The sequence below is a fragment of the Scyliorhinus torazame genome, chromosome 10, assembly GCF_047496885.1.
Source record: "Scyliorhinus torazame isolate Kashiwa2021f chromosome 10, sScyTor2.1, whole genome shotgun sequence".
In the NCBI taxonomy this organism is placed as follows: Eukaryota; Metazoa; Chordata; class Chondrichthyes; order Carcharhiniformes; family Scyliorhinidae; genus Scyliorhinus; species Scyliorhinus torazame.
Window position 1 is genome coordinate 123299845 of NC_092716.1, and position 15088 is coordinate 123314932.

Here is a 15088-nt window from a genome sequence, read left to right on the forward strand (position 1 = left end):
GTTGTAACTAACTGGCAGGATGATAGATTCCCAGTTGTGACTAACTGGCAGGATGATAGAAATCCCAGTTGTGACTAACTGGCAGGATGATACATTCCCAGTTGTGACTAACTGGCAGGATGATAGATTCCCAGTTGTGACTAACTGGCAGGATGATAGAATTCCCAGTTGTGACTAACTGGCAGGATGATAGATTCCCAGTTGTGACTAACGGGCAGGATGATAGATTCCCAGTTGTGATTACCTGCCAGGATCATAGATTCCCAGTTGTGACTAACGGGCAAGATGATAGATTCCCGGTTGTGACAAACGACAAGGATGATAGATTCCCTGTTATGACTAATTCACAGGATGATAGATTCCCAGTTGTGACTAACGGGCAGGATGATAGATTCCCAGTTGTGACTAATGGGCAAGATGATAGATTCCCAGTTATGACTAATTCACAGGATGATAGATTCCCAGTTGTGACTAACTTGCAGGATGATAATTTCCCAGTTGTGACTAATTGGTAGGATCCTCGATTCCCAGTTGTGACTAACCAGCCGGTTGATTGATTCCCAGTTGTGACTAACTGGCAGGATGATAGATTCCCAGTTGTGACTAACGGGCAGGATGATAGATTCCCAGTTGTGATTACCTGCCAGGATCATAGATTCCCAGTTGTGACTAACGGGCAAGATGATAGATTCCCGGTTGTGACAAACGACAAGGATGATAGATTCCCTGTTATGACTAATTCACAGGATGATAGATTCCCAGTTGTGACTAACGGGCAGGATGATAGATTCCCAGTTGTGACTAATGGGCAAGATGATAGATTCCCAGTTATGACTAATTCACAGGATGATAGATTCCCAGTTGTGACTAACTTGCAGGATGATAATTTCCCAGTTGTGACTAATTGGTAGGATCCTCGATTCCCAGTTGTGACTAACCAGCCGGTTGATTGATTCCCAGTTGTGACTAACTGGCAGTTTGATAGTTTCCCAGTTGTGACGAGCTGGCAGAGAGATTGATTCCCAGTTATGACTAATTCACATGATGATAGATTCCCAGTTGTGACTAACTGGCAGGATGATAGATTCCCAGTTGTGACTAACTGGCAGGATGATAGATTCCCAGTTGTGATGAACGGGCAGGATGATAGATTCCCAGTTGTTACTAACTGGCAAGATGATAGATTCCCAGTTGTGACTAACTGGCAGGATGATAGATACCCAGTTGTGACCAACTGGAGGATGATAGATTCCCAGTTGTGACAAACTGGAGGATGATAGATTCCCAGTTGTGACTAACTGGCAGGATGATAGATTCCCAGTTGTGACTAACTGGCAGGATGATACATTCCCAGTTGTGACTAACTGGCAGGATGATAGATTCCCAGTTGTGACTAACTGGCAGGATGATAGATTCCCAGTTGTGATTACCTGCCAGGTTGATGGATTCCCAGTTGTGACTAACTGGCAGGGTGATAGATTCCCAGTTGTGACTAACTGGCAGGATGATAGATTCCCAGTTGTGACTAACTGGCAGGATGATAGATTCCCAGTTGTGACGAACGGGCAGGATGATAGATTCCCAGTTGTTACTAACTGGCAAGATGATAGATTCCCAGTTGTGACTAACTGGCAGGATGATAGATACCCAGTTGTGACCAACTGGAGGATGATAGATTCCCAGTTGTGACAAACTGGAGGATGATAGATTCCCAGTTGTGACTAACTGGCAGGATGATAGATTCCCAGTTGTGACTAACTGGCAGGATGATACATTCCCAGTTGTGACTAACTGGCAGGATGATAGATTCCCAGTTGTGACTAACTGGCAGGATGATAGATTCCCAGTTGTGATTACCTGCCAGGTTGATGGATTCCCAGTTGTGACTAACTGGCAGGGTGATAGATTCCCAGTTGTGACTAACAGGCAGGATGATAGATTCCCAGTTGTGACTAACTGGCAGGATGATAGATTCCCAGTTGTGACTAACTGGCAGAGAGATAGATTCCCAGTTGTGATTAACTGGCAGAGACGTAGATTCTCAGTTGTAACTAACTGGCAGAGAGATGGATTCCTAGTTGTGACTAACTGGCAGAGAAATAGATTCCTAGTTGTGACTAACTGGCAGGATGATAGATTCCCAGTTGTAACTAACTGGCAGGATGATAGATTCCCAGTTGTGACAAACTGGAGAATGATAGATTCCCAGTTGTGACAAACTGGAGAATGATAGATTCCCAGTTGTGACGAACTGGCAGGATGATAGATTCCCAGTTGTTACTAACTGGCAAGATGATAGATTCCCAGTTGTGACTAACTGGCAGGATGATAGATTCCCAGTTGTGACTAACTGGCAGGTTGATAGATACCCAGTTGTGACCAACTGGAGGATGATAGATTCCCAGTTGTAACAAACTGGAGGATGATAGATTCCCAGTTGTGACTAACTGGCAGGATGATAGTTTCCCAGTTGTGACTAACTGGCAGAATGATAGATTCCCAGTCGTGACTAACTGGCAGGATGATAGATTCCCTGTTGTGGCTAACCGGCATAGTGTAGGTTAGATGGCTTTTGTTTCGGTGCAACATCGTGGGCCGAAGGGCCTGTACTGCGCTGTATTGTTCCATGTTCTATGATAGATTCCCAGTTGTGATTAACTGGCAGGATGACAGATTCCCAGTCGTGACTAACTGGCAGGATGGTAGATTCCCAGTTGTGAGTTAATGGCTGGGTGATAGATTCCCAGTTGTGACTAACTGGCAGGATGAAAGATTCCCAGTTGTGACTAACTGGCAGGATGATAGGTTCCCAGTTGTGACTAACTGGCAGGATGATAGGTTCCCGGTTGTGACTAACTGGCAGGATGATAGATTCCCAGTTGTAACTAACTGGCAGGATGATAGATTCCCAGTTGTGACTAACTGGCAGGATGATAGATTCCCAGTTGTGACTAACTGGCAGGATGATAGATTCCCGGCTGTGACAAACGGGCAGGATGATAGGTTCCCGGTTGTGACTAACTGGCAGGATGATAGATTCCCAGTTGTGACTAACTGGCAGGATGATAGATTCCCAGTTGTGACTATCTGCCAGGATGATAGATTCCCGGTTGTGACAAACGGGCAGGATGATAGATTCCCAGTTGTGACTAACTGGCAGGATGATAGATTCCCAGTTGTGACTAACTGGCAGGATGATAGATTCCCAGTTGTAACTAACTGGCAGGGTGATAGATTCCCAGTTGTGACTAACTGGCAGGATGATAGATTCCCAGTTGTGACTAACTGGCAGGATGATAGATTCCCAGTTGTGACTAACTGGCAGGATGATAGAAATCCCAGTTGTGACTAACTGGCAGGATGATACATTCCCAGTTGTGACTAACTGGCAGGATGATAGATTCCCAGTTGTGACTAACTGGCAGGATGATAGATTCCCAGTTGTGACTAACTGGCAGGATGATAGAAATCCCAGTTGTGACTAACTGGCAGGATGATAGATTCCCAGTTGTGACTAACTGGCAGGATGATAGAAATCCCAGTTGTGACTAACTGGCAGGATGATAGATTCCCAGTTGTGACTAACTGGCAGGATGATAGATTCCCAGTTGTGATTACCTGCCAGGATGATGGATTCCAAGTTGTGACTAACGGGCAGGATGATAGATTCCCAGTTGTGACTAACGGACAGGATGATAGATTCCCAGTTGTGACTAACGGGCAGGATGATAGATTCCCAGTTGTGATTACCTGCCAGGATCATAGATTCCCAGTTGTGACTAACGGGCAGGATGATAGATTCCCGGTTGTGACAAACGACAAGGATGATAGATTCCCTGTTATGACTAATTCACAGGATGATAGATTCCCAGTTGTGACTAACGGGCAGGATGATAGATTCCCGGTTGTGACTAACAGGCAGGATGATAGATTCCCTGTTGTGACTAATGGGCAAGATGATAGATTCCCAGTTATGACTAATTCACAGGATGATAGATTCCCAGTTGTGACTAACTTGCAGGATGATAATTTCCCAGTTGTGACTAATTGGTAGGATCCTCGATTCCCAGTTGTGACTAACCAGCCGGTTGATTGATTCCCAGTTGTGACTAACTGGCAGTTTGATAGTTCCCAGTTGTGACGAGCTGGCAGAGAGATTGATTCCCAGTTATGACTAATTCACATGATGATAGATTCCCAGTTGTGACTAACTGGCAGGATGATAGATTCCCAGTTGTGACTAACTGGCAGGATGATAGATTCCCAGTTGTGAATAACCAGCCGTTTGATTGATTCCTAGTTGTGACTAACTGGCAGGATGATAGGTTCCCAGTTGTGACTAACTGGCAGGATGATAGATTCCAAGTTGTGACTAACTGGCAGGATGATAGGTTCCCAGTTGTGACTAACTGGCAGGATGATAGATTCCCAGTTGTGACTAACTGGCAGGATGATAGATTCCCAGTTGTGACTAACTGGCAGGATGACAGATTCCCAGTTGTGACTAACTGGCAGGATAACAGATTCCCAGTCGTGACTAACTGGCAGGATGACAGATTCCCAGTTGTGACTAACTGGCAGGATGATAGATTCCCAGTTGTGACTAACTGGCAGGATGATAGATTCCCAGTTGTGACTAACTGGCAGGATGATAGGTTCCCGGTTGTGACTAACTGGCAGGATGATAGATTCCCAGTTGTGACTAACTGGCAGGATGATAGATTCCCAGTTGTGACTAACTGGCAGGATGATAGGTTCCCGGTTGTGACTAACTGGCTGGGTGATAGATTCCCAGTTGTGATTAACTGGCAGGATGATAGGTTCCCGTTGTGACTAACTGGCAGGATGATAAATTCCCAGTTGTGACTAACTGGCAGGATGATAGATTCCCAGTTGTGACTAACTGGCAGGATGATAGATTCCCAGTTGTGACTAACTGGCAGGATGATAGATTCCCAGTTGTGACTAACTGGCAGGATGATAGATTCCGTTTTTAACTAACTGGCAGGATGATAGATTCCAAGTTGTGACTAACTGGCAGGATGATAGATTCCCAGTTGTGACAAACTGGCAGGATGATAGATTCCCAGTTGTGACTAACTGGCAGAGAGATAGATTCCCAGTTGTGACTAACTGGCAGGATGATAGATTCCCAGTTGTGACTAACTGGCAGGATGATAGATTCCCAGTTGTGACTAACTGGCAGGATGATAGATTCCCAGTTGTGACTAACTGGCAGGATGATAGGTTCCCGGTTGTGACTAACTGGCAGGATGATAGATTCCCAGTTGTGACTAACTGGCAGGATGATAGATTCCCAGTTGTGACTAACTGGCAGGATGATAGATTCCCGGTTGTGACTAACTGGCAGGATGATACATTCCCAGTTGTGACTAACTGGCAGGATGATAGATTCCCAGTTGTGACTAACTGGCAGGATGATAGATTCCCAGTTGTGACTAACTGGCAGGATGATAGGTTCCCGGTTGTGACTAACTGGCAGGTGATAAATTCCCAGTTGTGACTAACAGGCAGGATGATAGATTCCCAGTTGTGACTAACTGGCAGGATGATAGATTCCCAGTTGTGACTAACTGGCAGGATGATAGATTCCCAGTTGTGACTAACTGGCAGGATGATAGATTCCCAGTTGTGACTAACTGGCAGGATGATAGATTCTGTTTTTAACTAACTGGCAGGATGATAGATTCCAAGTTGTGACTAACTGGCAGGATGATAGATTCCCAGTTGTGACAAACTGGCAGGATGATAGATTCCCAGTTGTTACTAACTGGCAGGATGATAGATTCCCAGTTGTGACTAACTGGCAGGGTGATAGATTCCCAGTTGTGACGAACTGGCAGTATGATAGATTCCCAGTTGTTACTAACTGGCAGGATGATAGATTCCCAGTTGTTACTAACTGGCAAGATGATAGATTCCCAGTTGTGAATAACGGGCAAGATGATAGATTCCCAGTTGTGACTAACGGGCAGGATGATAGATACCCAGTTGTGACCAACTGGAGGATGATAGATTCCCAGTTGTGACAAACTGGAGGAAGATAGATTCCCAGTTGTGACTAACTGGCAGGATGATAGATTCCCAGTTGTGACTAACTGGCAGGATGATAGATTCCCAGTTGTGACTAACTGGCAGGATGATAGATTCCCAAACATATGGATGATAATGGCTTAGTGTAGGTTAGATTGCTTTTGTTTTGGTGCAACATCGTGGGCCGAAGGGCCTGTACTGCGCTGTATTGTTCTATGTTCTATGATAGATTTTCAGTTGTGACTAACTGGCAGGATGATAGATTCCCAGTTGTGACTAACTGGCAGGATGATAGATTCCCAGTTGTGACTAACTGGCAGGATGATAGATTCCCAGTTGTGACTAACTGGCAGAGAGATAGATTCCCAGTTGTGACTAACTGGCAGGATGACAGATTCCCAGTCGTGACTAACTGGCAGCATGATAGATTCCCAGTTGTGACAAACTGGCAGGATGATAGATTCCCAGTTGTGACTAACTGGCAGGATGATAGATTCCCAGTTGTGACTAACTGGCAGGATGATAGATTACCAGTTGTGACTAACATCCTTCTGGTAGTGTGGCAACCAGAATTGAACACTAGACTCCAAGTGTGGCCTAACTAAGGTTCTATACAGCTGCAACATGACTTGCCAATTCTTATACTCAATGCCCCGGCCAATGAAGGCAAGCATGCCGTATGCCTTCTTGACTACCTTCTCCACCTGTGTTGCCCCTTTCAGTGACCTGTGGACCTGTACACCTATATCTCTTGACTGTCAATACTCGAGTGTTCTCCCACTCACTGTATATTCCCTACCTGCATTGGACCTTCCAAAATGCATTTCCTCACATTTCTCCGGATTAAACTCCATCTGCCATCTCTCCGCCCAAGTCTCCAAACGATCTAACTCCTGCTGCCTCCTCATCGCTATCCGCAATTCCACCAACCTTTGTGTCGTCTTGCAAACTTACTAATCAGACCACTTACATTTTTCTGCAAATCATTTATATATACTATGAACAGCAAAGGTCCCAGCACTGATCCCTGCGGAACACCACTAGTCACAGCCATCCAATCAGAAAAGCACTCTTCCATTTCTACTCTCTGCTTTCTATGACCTCACCAGTTCTGTATCCATCTTGCCAGCTCACCCCTGATCCCGTGTGACTTCACCTTCTGTACCAGTCTGCCATGAGGGACCTTGTCAAAGGCCTTACTGAAGTCCATAGAGACAACATCCACTGCTCTACCTCTTTAAAAAACTCCATCAAGTTCGTGAGACACGACCTCCCCTTCACAAAACTGTGCTACCTCTCGCTAATACGTCCATTTGCTTCCAAAGGGGAGTAGATCCTGTCTCGAAGAATTCTCTCCAGTAATTTCCCTACCCTGACCCAAGGCTCACCGGCCTGTAGTTCCCTGCATTATCCTTGCTACCCCTCTTAAACAAAGGAACAACATTGGCTATTCTCCAGTCCTCTAGGACATCACCTGAAGACAGTGAGGATTCAAAGATTTCCGTCAAGGCCTCAGCAATTTCCTCTCTTGCCTCCTTCAGTATTCTGGGGTGGATCCCATCACGCCCTGGGGACTTATCTACCTTGGGGCAGCACGGTAGCATGGTGGTTAGCACAATTGCTTCACAGCTCCAGGGTCCCAGGTTCGATTCCCCGCTGGGTCACTGTCTGTGCGGAGTCTGCACGTTCTCCCCGTGTCTGCGTGGGTTTCCTCCGGGTGCTCCGGTTTCCTCCCACAGTCCAAAGATGTGCAGGTTAGGTGAATTGGCCATGATAAATTGCCCTTAGTGTCCAAAATTGCCCTTAGTGCTGGGTGGGGTTACTGGGTGATGGGGTGGAGGTGTGGACTTGGGTAGGGTGCTCTTTCCAAGAGCCGGTGCAGACTCGATGGGCTGAATGGCCTCCTTCTGCACTGTAAATTCTATGTATTAATATGTTTCAAGACGCCCAACACCTCGTCTTTTTGGATCTCAATGTGACCCAGGCTATCTACACACCCTTTTCCAGACTCAACATCCACCAATTCCTTCTCTTTGGTGAATACTGATGCAAAGTATTAATTTACTCTGCTCCACACATAGATTCCCTTACCTGTCCTTCAGTGGTCCAACCCTTTCCCTGGCTACCCTCTTGCTTTTTATGTGCGTGTAAAAAGCCTTGGGATTTTCCTGAACTCTATTTGCCAATGACTTTTTGTGACCCCTTCTAGCCCTCCTGACTCCTTGCTTAAGTTCCTTCCTACTTTCCTTATATTCCACGCAGGCTTCGTCTGTTCCCAGCCTTCTAGCCCTTGTTGCTCGTTGCTGTTGTTTCTTAATTTGGCTCTGTTTAATTACGTTTGCTCAAGAGTCGCCAGGTATCTTACGATACCTCCACAAGGTTCAAAACCGAATACTGATCAAAGACTCGATACACCAGTTAGTAAGTTCAAACTCAATGCTCATTTATCTCCACACACAGTCAAATATACTCATGCATAAAACTCTACAAACTAAACTATCACTACTGCCCACTCAGTCAGAGGAACAATGGCCGTTGCTCAGTTCTGAGGCTGCTGGGTTGAGCTGTTACAGGATAGCAACTAAGAGCGTCTATCTTGTAGCGTGCGTTGACTTGGAACTTACTTAGTCTGGAGCAGCTTTGGCAAGTCTCTCCTCGCTGAGAGCCAAGGTCAAGAGTGTGATTCTCTCTTGGGGAATCCTTTTTATACCCAAAAGGGGCTTCACGCGCTTTTGGGCGGGCCTTGAACTTGGCCCCAATTAATTGGGCCGTTTCCCAATCGTTCTTATCGATTTTCCTCCAATAGAGGGGTGGGTTCCCTGGTTGCTGGGCGTGTCCTAGGTGGCCGTTGGTCTGCTTTGTTTTAGTCTCTGGCGCCGGGGTGTCTGTCTTAGCATTTTTTACCTAAATGTTGCTTTTTTGTTCCCGGGGATGGCTCATTAGTATGTAGATGGTTCTGCAGTCTCGGTCTTGTCTGGGAGCTATAGCTCCAATCAACAGACAAACCTTGCACCTGCTTGCTTTCTCGGTTTTGTCCAGTTTTCCCTGCATTCTTTGCAAAGTGTCCATTTTGTAATCGGGACGTGGCCATCCCAGATGGCTACACCCTGCCAAATGCCTCCTTTTTGTTTTTGACGAGGCCTACAATGTCTCTCGTTATCCAAGGTTCCCGAAATTTGCCGTATTTATCCTTCTTCCTCACAAGAACAAATGAATTCCTTTCAACTGACATTTGAAAGCCTCCCACATGTCAGATGTTGATTTACCCTCAAACGTCCGCCCCCAATCTAGGTTCTTCAGTTCCCGCCCAATATTGTAATAATTAGCCTTTCCCCAATTTAGCACATTCACCCGAGGACCACTCTTATCCTTGTGCACCGGCACTTTAAAACTTACTGAATTATGTTCCCGAAATGCTCCCCTACTGAAACTTCTACCACCTGGCCGGGCTCATTCCCCAATACCAAGTCCAGTACAGCCCATTCCCTAGTTGGACTGTCTACACATTGTTTTAAGAAGCCCTCCTGGATGCTCCTTACAAACTCTGCCCCATCCAAGCCCCGAGCACTTAAGTGAGTCCCAGTGAATATTGGGGAAGTTGAAGTCTCCCATCACAACAACCCTGTTGCTTTTACTCCTTTCCAAAACCTGTCTACCTATCTGCTCCTCTATCTCCTGCTGGGTGGCCTGTAGTAAACCCCCAACATTGTGACTGCACCCTTCTTATTCCTGATCTCTACCCATATTGCCTCGCTGCCATCTGAGGTGCCCTCCCGTAGTACAACTGTGATATTCTCCCTAACCAGTAGCGCAACTCCGCCTCCCCTTTTACATCCCCCTCTATCCCGCCTGAAACATCTAAATCTTGGTACGTTTAGCTGCCAATCCTGTCCTTCCCTCAACCAGGTCTCTGTAATGGCAACAACATCATAGTTCCAAGTACTAATCCAAGCTCTAAGTTCATCTGCCTTACCCGTAATACTTCTTGCTTTAAAACATATGCACTTCAGGCCACCAGACCCGCTGTTTTCAGCAACAGCTCCCTGTCTGCTCTGCCTCAGAGCCATACTGGCCCTATTCCCTAGTTCTCCCTCAATGTTTTCACCTTCTGACCTATTGCTCCCGTACCCACCCCCCTGCCATACTAGTTTAAACCCTCCCATGTGACACTAGCAAACCAGAATATTTATGCCTCTCCAGTTTAGGTGCAACCCGTCCTTCTTACGCAGGTCACGCCTGCCCCGGAAGAGCTCCCAGTGGTCCAGATAACGGAAACCCTCCCTCCTACACCAGCTGTTTAGCCACATGTTTAGCTGCTCTATCTTCCTATTTCTAGCTTCACTGGCACCGAGTAATCCCGAGATTACAACCCAAAGGTCCTGTCTTTTAACTTTCTGCCTTGCTCCCTGAACTCCTGCTGCAGGACCTCATGTCCCTTCCTGCCTCTGTCATTAGTACCAATATGTACAACAACCTCTGTCTCTTTGCCCTCCCCCTTCAGGATGCCCGCTACCTGTTCCGAGACATCCTGGACCCTGGCACGAATGAGGCAACATACCATTCTGGAGTCTCTTTCATGTCCACAGAAGCGCCTATCTGTACCCGTGACTATAGAGTCCCCTATGACTATTGCTCTTCTGCGTTTTGACCCTTCCTGCTGAACATCAGAGCCAGCTGTGATACCACTGCTCTGGCTGCTGCTGTTTTCCCCTGATAGACTATTCCCCCCAATAGTATCCAAAGCGGTATACCTGTTCGAGAGGGGGACAACCACAGGGGACTCCTGCACTGACTGCCTGCCCCTTCTGGTGGTCACCCATCTCTCTGATAGATTCCCAGTTGTGACTAATTGGCAGAGAAATAGATTCCCAGTTGTGTCTAACTGGCTGCCTTCCTAGCTGTAAGTAATAGAGACGGTTTTGCAGGGTTGAAAGCTATTCCGACTCATGTTTCCTGTACCCTTCATTAGAATCAAACCCATTTATCCGGTACTGTTGTGTACAAACACAGAAATGGAGTGAATGCAAACTCGATCAAGTTGCAAATCCGAACATTAGATTGCAAATTGAAAGTGTGAGGCTAATTTCTGAAAGATGTTATCCTTATTCTCCTGTAAATTTTGAACATTTTTATATATAAATGAATGACTATCATTCGTTTATCAAAAGGTAACTCCTTTTGGTCTTTATCTTACCTGTTTAACCACTTCCTGCTTGCATTTAGTCAGCTCTTCATACTTGATCTTCCATTGAGTAACATCAGCCTCCAGCTTCTCAATGTGTTTACTGAGTGCACTCTTGTCCCTGAAGAGATATAAAAAGTGCCATAAGGAAAATATTGAAAACCAATCAATGACAATTTATTTGAAAAAGAGAGACAAGCTTTTCACCTTGCACTCATCACGACAGATACAAGAATATCAAATTTCAAAGAGAGCAACAATTTGTTCTATGTACCAATATCTATTTGCAGAATAACAATACTTTGACTTCAAAACAGAGGTCAGTGCGGGGTAATCACTCCCCAGAGGTCAGTGCGGGGTAATCACTCCCCAGAGGTCAATGCGGGGTAATCACACCCCAGACGTCAGTGCGGGGTAATCACTCCCCAGACGTCAGTGCGGGGTAATCACTCCCCAGACGTCAGTGCGGGGTAATCACTCCCCAGACGTCAGTGCGGGGTAATCATTCCCCAGAGGTCAATGCGGGGTAATCACACCCCAGACGTCAGTGCGGGGTAATCACTCCCCAGAGGTCAGTGCGGGGTAATCACTCCCCAGACGTCAGTGCAGGGTAATCACTCCCCAGAGGTCAATGCGGGGTAATCACTCCCCAGACGTCAGTGCGGGGTAATCACACCCCAGACGTCAGTGCGGGGTAATCGCTCCCCAGACGTCAGTGCGGGGTAATCACTCCCCAGAGGTCAGTGCGGGGTAATCACTCCCCAGAGGTCAGTGCGGGGTAATCACACCCCAGGAGTCAGTGCGGGGTAATCACTCCCCAGACGTCAGTGCGGGGTAATCACTCCCCAGACGTCAGTGCCGGGTAATCACTCCCCAGACGTCAGTGCGAGGTAATCACTCCCCAGACGTCAGTGCGGGGTAATCACTCCCCAGACGTCATGCGGGGTAATCACTCCCCAGACGTCAGTGCGGGGTAATCACACCCCAGAGGTCAGTGCGGGGTAATTACTCCCCAGAAGTCAGTGCGGGGTAATCACTCCCCAGACGTCAGTGCGGGGTAATCACTCCCCAGACGTCAGTGCGGGGTAATCACTCCCCAGAGGTCAGTGTGGGGTAATCACTCCCCAGTGGTCAGTGCGGGATAATCACTCCCCAGACGTCAGTGCGGGGTAATCACTCCCCAGACGTCAGTGCGGGGTAATCACTCCCCAGAGGTCAGTGTGGGGTAATCACTCCCCAGAGGTCAGTGCGGGGTAATCACTCCCCAGACGTCAGTGCGGGGTAATCACTCCCCAGACGTCAGTGCGGGGTAATCACTCCCCAGAGGTCAGTGTGGGGTAATCACTCCCCAGAGGTCAGTGCGGGGTAATCACTCCCCAGACGTCAGTGTGGGGTAATCACTCCCCAGAAGTCAGTGCGGGGTAATCACTCCCCAGACGTCAGTGCGGGGTAATCACTTCCCAGTCGTCAGTGCGGGGTAAGTACTCCACAGAAGTCAGTGTGGGGTAATCACACCCCAGAGGTCAGTGCGGGGTAATCACTCCCCAGAAGTCAGTGCGGGGTAATCACTTCCCAGACGTCAGTGCGGGGTAATTACTCCCCAGAAGTCAGTGCGGGGTAATCACACCCCAGAGGTCAGTGCGGGGTAATCACTACCCAGAAGTCAGTGCGGGGTAATCACTACCCAGAGGTCAGTGCGGGGTAATCATTCCCCAGAAGTCAGTGCGGGGTAATCACTCCCCAGACGTCAGTGTGGGGGTAATCACTCCCCAAAAACTGGGTGTGGGGTAATGTAGCCATCTGGGATGTCCCCTCGTGCCAGCCATATCCATCCGCGGGAGAAGGCTCTCACTGTCCACCCTATCCAACCCCCTGATCATTTTGTATGCCTCTATTAAGTCTCCTCTTAACCTTCTTCTCTCCAACGAAAACAACCTCAAGTCCATCAGCCTTTCCTCATAAGATTTTCCCTCCATACCAGGCAACATCCTGGTAAATCTCCTCTGCACCCGCTCCAAAGCCTCCACGTCCTTCCTATAATGCGGTGACCAGAACTGTACGCAATACTCCAAATGCGGCCGTACCAGAGTTCTGTACAGCTGCAACATGACCTCCCGACTCCGGAACTCAATCCCTCTACCAATAAAGGCCAACACTCCATAGGCCTTCTTCACAACCCTATCAACCTGGGTGGCAACTTTCAGGGATCTATGTACATGGACACCTAGATCCCTCTGCTCATCCACACTTTCAAGAACTTTACCATTAGCCAAATATTCCGCATTCCTGTTATTCCTTCCAAAGTGAATCACCTCACACTTCTCTACATTAAACTCCATTTGCCACCTCTCGGTCCAGCTCTGCAGCTTATCTATATCCCTCTGTAATCTGCTGCATCCTTCCACACTATCGACAACACCACCGACTTTAGTATCGTCTGCAAATTTACTCACCCACCCTTCTACGCCCTCCTCGAGGTCATTGATAAAAATGACAAACAGCAACGGCCCCAGAACAGATCCTTGTGGTACTCCACTTGTGACTGTACTCCATTCTGAACATTTCCCATCAACCACCACCCTCTGTCTTCTTTCAGCTAGCCAATTTCTGATCCACATCTCTAAATCACCCTCAATCCCCAGCCTCCGTATTTTTTGCAATAGCCTACCGTGGGGAACCTTATCAAACGCTTTGCTGAAATCCATATACACCACATCAACTGCTCTACCCTCGTCTACCTGTTCAGTCACCTTCTCAAAGAACTCAATAAGGTTTGTGAGGCATGACCTACCCTTCACAAAGCCATGCTGACTATCCCTGATCATATTATTCCTATCTAGATGATTATAAATCTTGTCTCTTATAATCCCCTCCAAGACTTTACCCACTACAGACGTGAGGCTCACCGGCCTATAGTTGCCGGGGTTGTCTCTGCTCCCCTTTTTGAACAAAGGGACCACATTTGCTGTCCTCCAGTCCTCTGGCACTATTCCTGTAGCCAATGATGACATAAAAATCAAAGCCAAAGGTCCAGCAATCTCTTCCCTTGCCTCCCAGAGAATCCTAGGATAAATCCCATCAGGTCCCGGGGACTTATCTATTTTCAGCCTGTCCAGAATTGCCAACACCTCTTCCCTACGTACCTCAATGCCATCTATTCTATTAGCCTGGGGCTCAGCATTCTCCTCCACAACATTATCTTTTTCCTGAGTGAGTACTGACGAAAAATATTCATTTAGTATCTCGCCTATCTCTTCAGACTCCACACACAATTTCCCATCCCTGTCCTTGACTGGTCCTACTCTTTCCCTAGTCATTCGCTTATTCCTGACATACCTATAGAAAGCTCTTGGGTTTTCCTTGATCCTTCCTGCCAAATACTTCTCATGTCCCCTCCTTGCTCGTCTTAGCTCTCTCTTTAGATCCTTCCTCGCTACCTTGTAACTATCCATCGCCCCAACCGAAACTTCACACTTCATCTTCACATAGGCCTCCTTCTTCCTCTTAACAAGAGATTCCACTTCCTTGGTAAACCACGGTTCCCTCGCTCGACGCCTTCCTCCCTGTCTGACCGGTACATACTTATCAAGAACACGCAGTAGCTGATCCTTGAACAAGCCCCACTTATCCAGTGTGCCCAACACTTGCAGCCTACTTCTCCACCTTATCCCCCCCAAGTCGCGTCTAATGGCATCATAATTGCCCTTCCCCCAGCTATAACTCTTGCCCTGCGGTGTATACTTATCCCTTTCCATCATTAACGTAAACGTCACCGAATTGTGGTCACTGTCCCCAAAGTGCTCTCCTACCTCCAAATCCAACACCTGGCCTGGTTCATTACCCAAAACCAAA

At 47.3% G+C, this 15088-nt stretch overlaps 1 protein-coding gene across 2 annotated transcripts in view; it reads right to left on the minus strand.

Annotated features, from left to right (window-relative positions):
- The window catches only part of ccdc102a (coiled-coil domain containing 102A), a 330588-nt gene that overhangs the window by 180932 nt on the left and 134568 nt on the right, over positions 1-15088 (minus strand). For both annotated transcript variants that reach the window (XM_072518688.1, XM_072518689.1), the window contains exon 4: positions 11249-11357. In XM_072518688.1, the coding sequence (XP_072374789.1) occupies positions 11249-11357 (109 nt within the window). The remainder of the gene's footprint in view (positions 1-11248; positions 11358-15088) is intronic.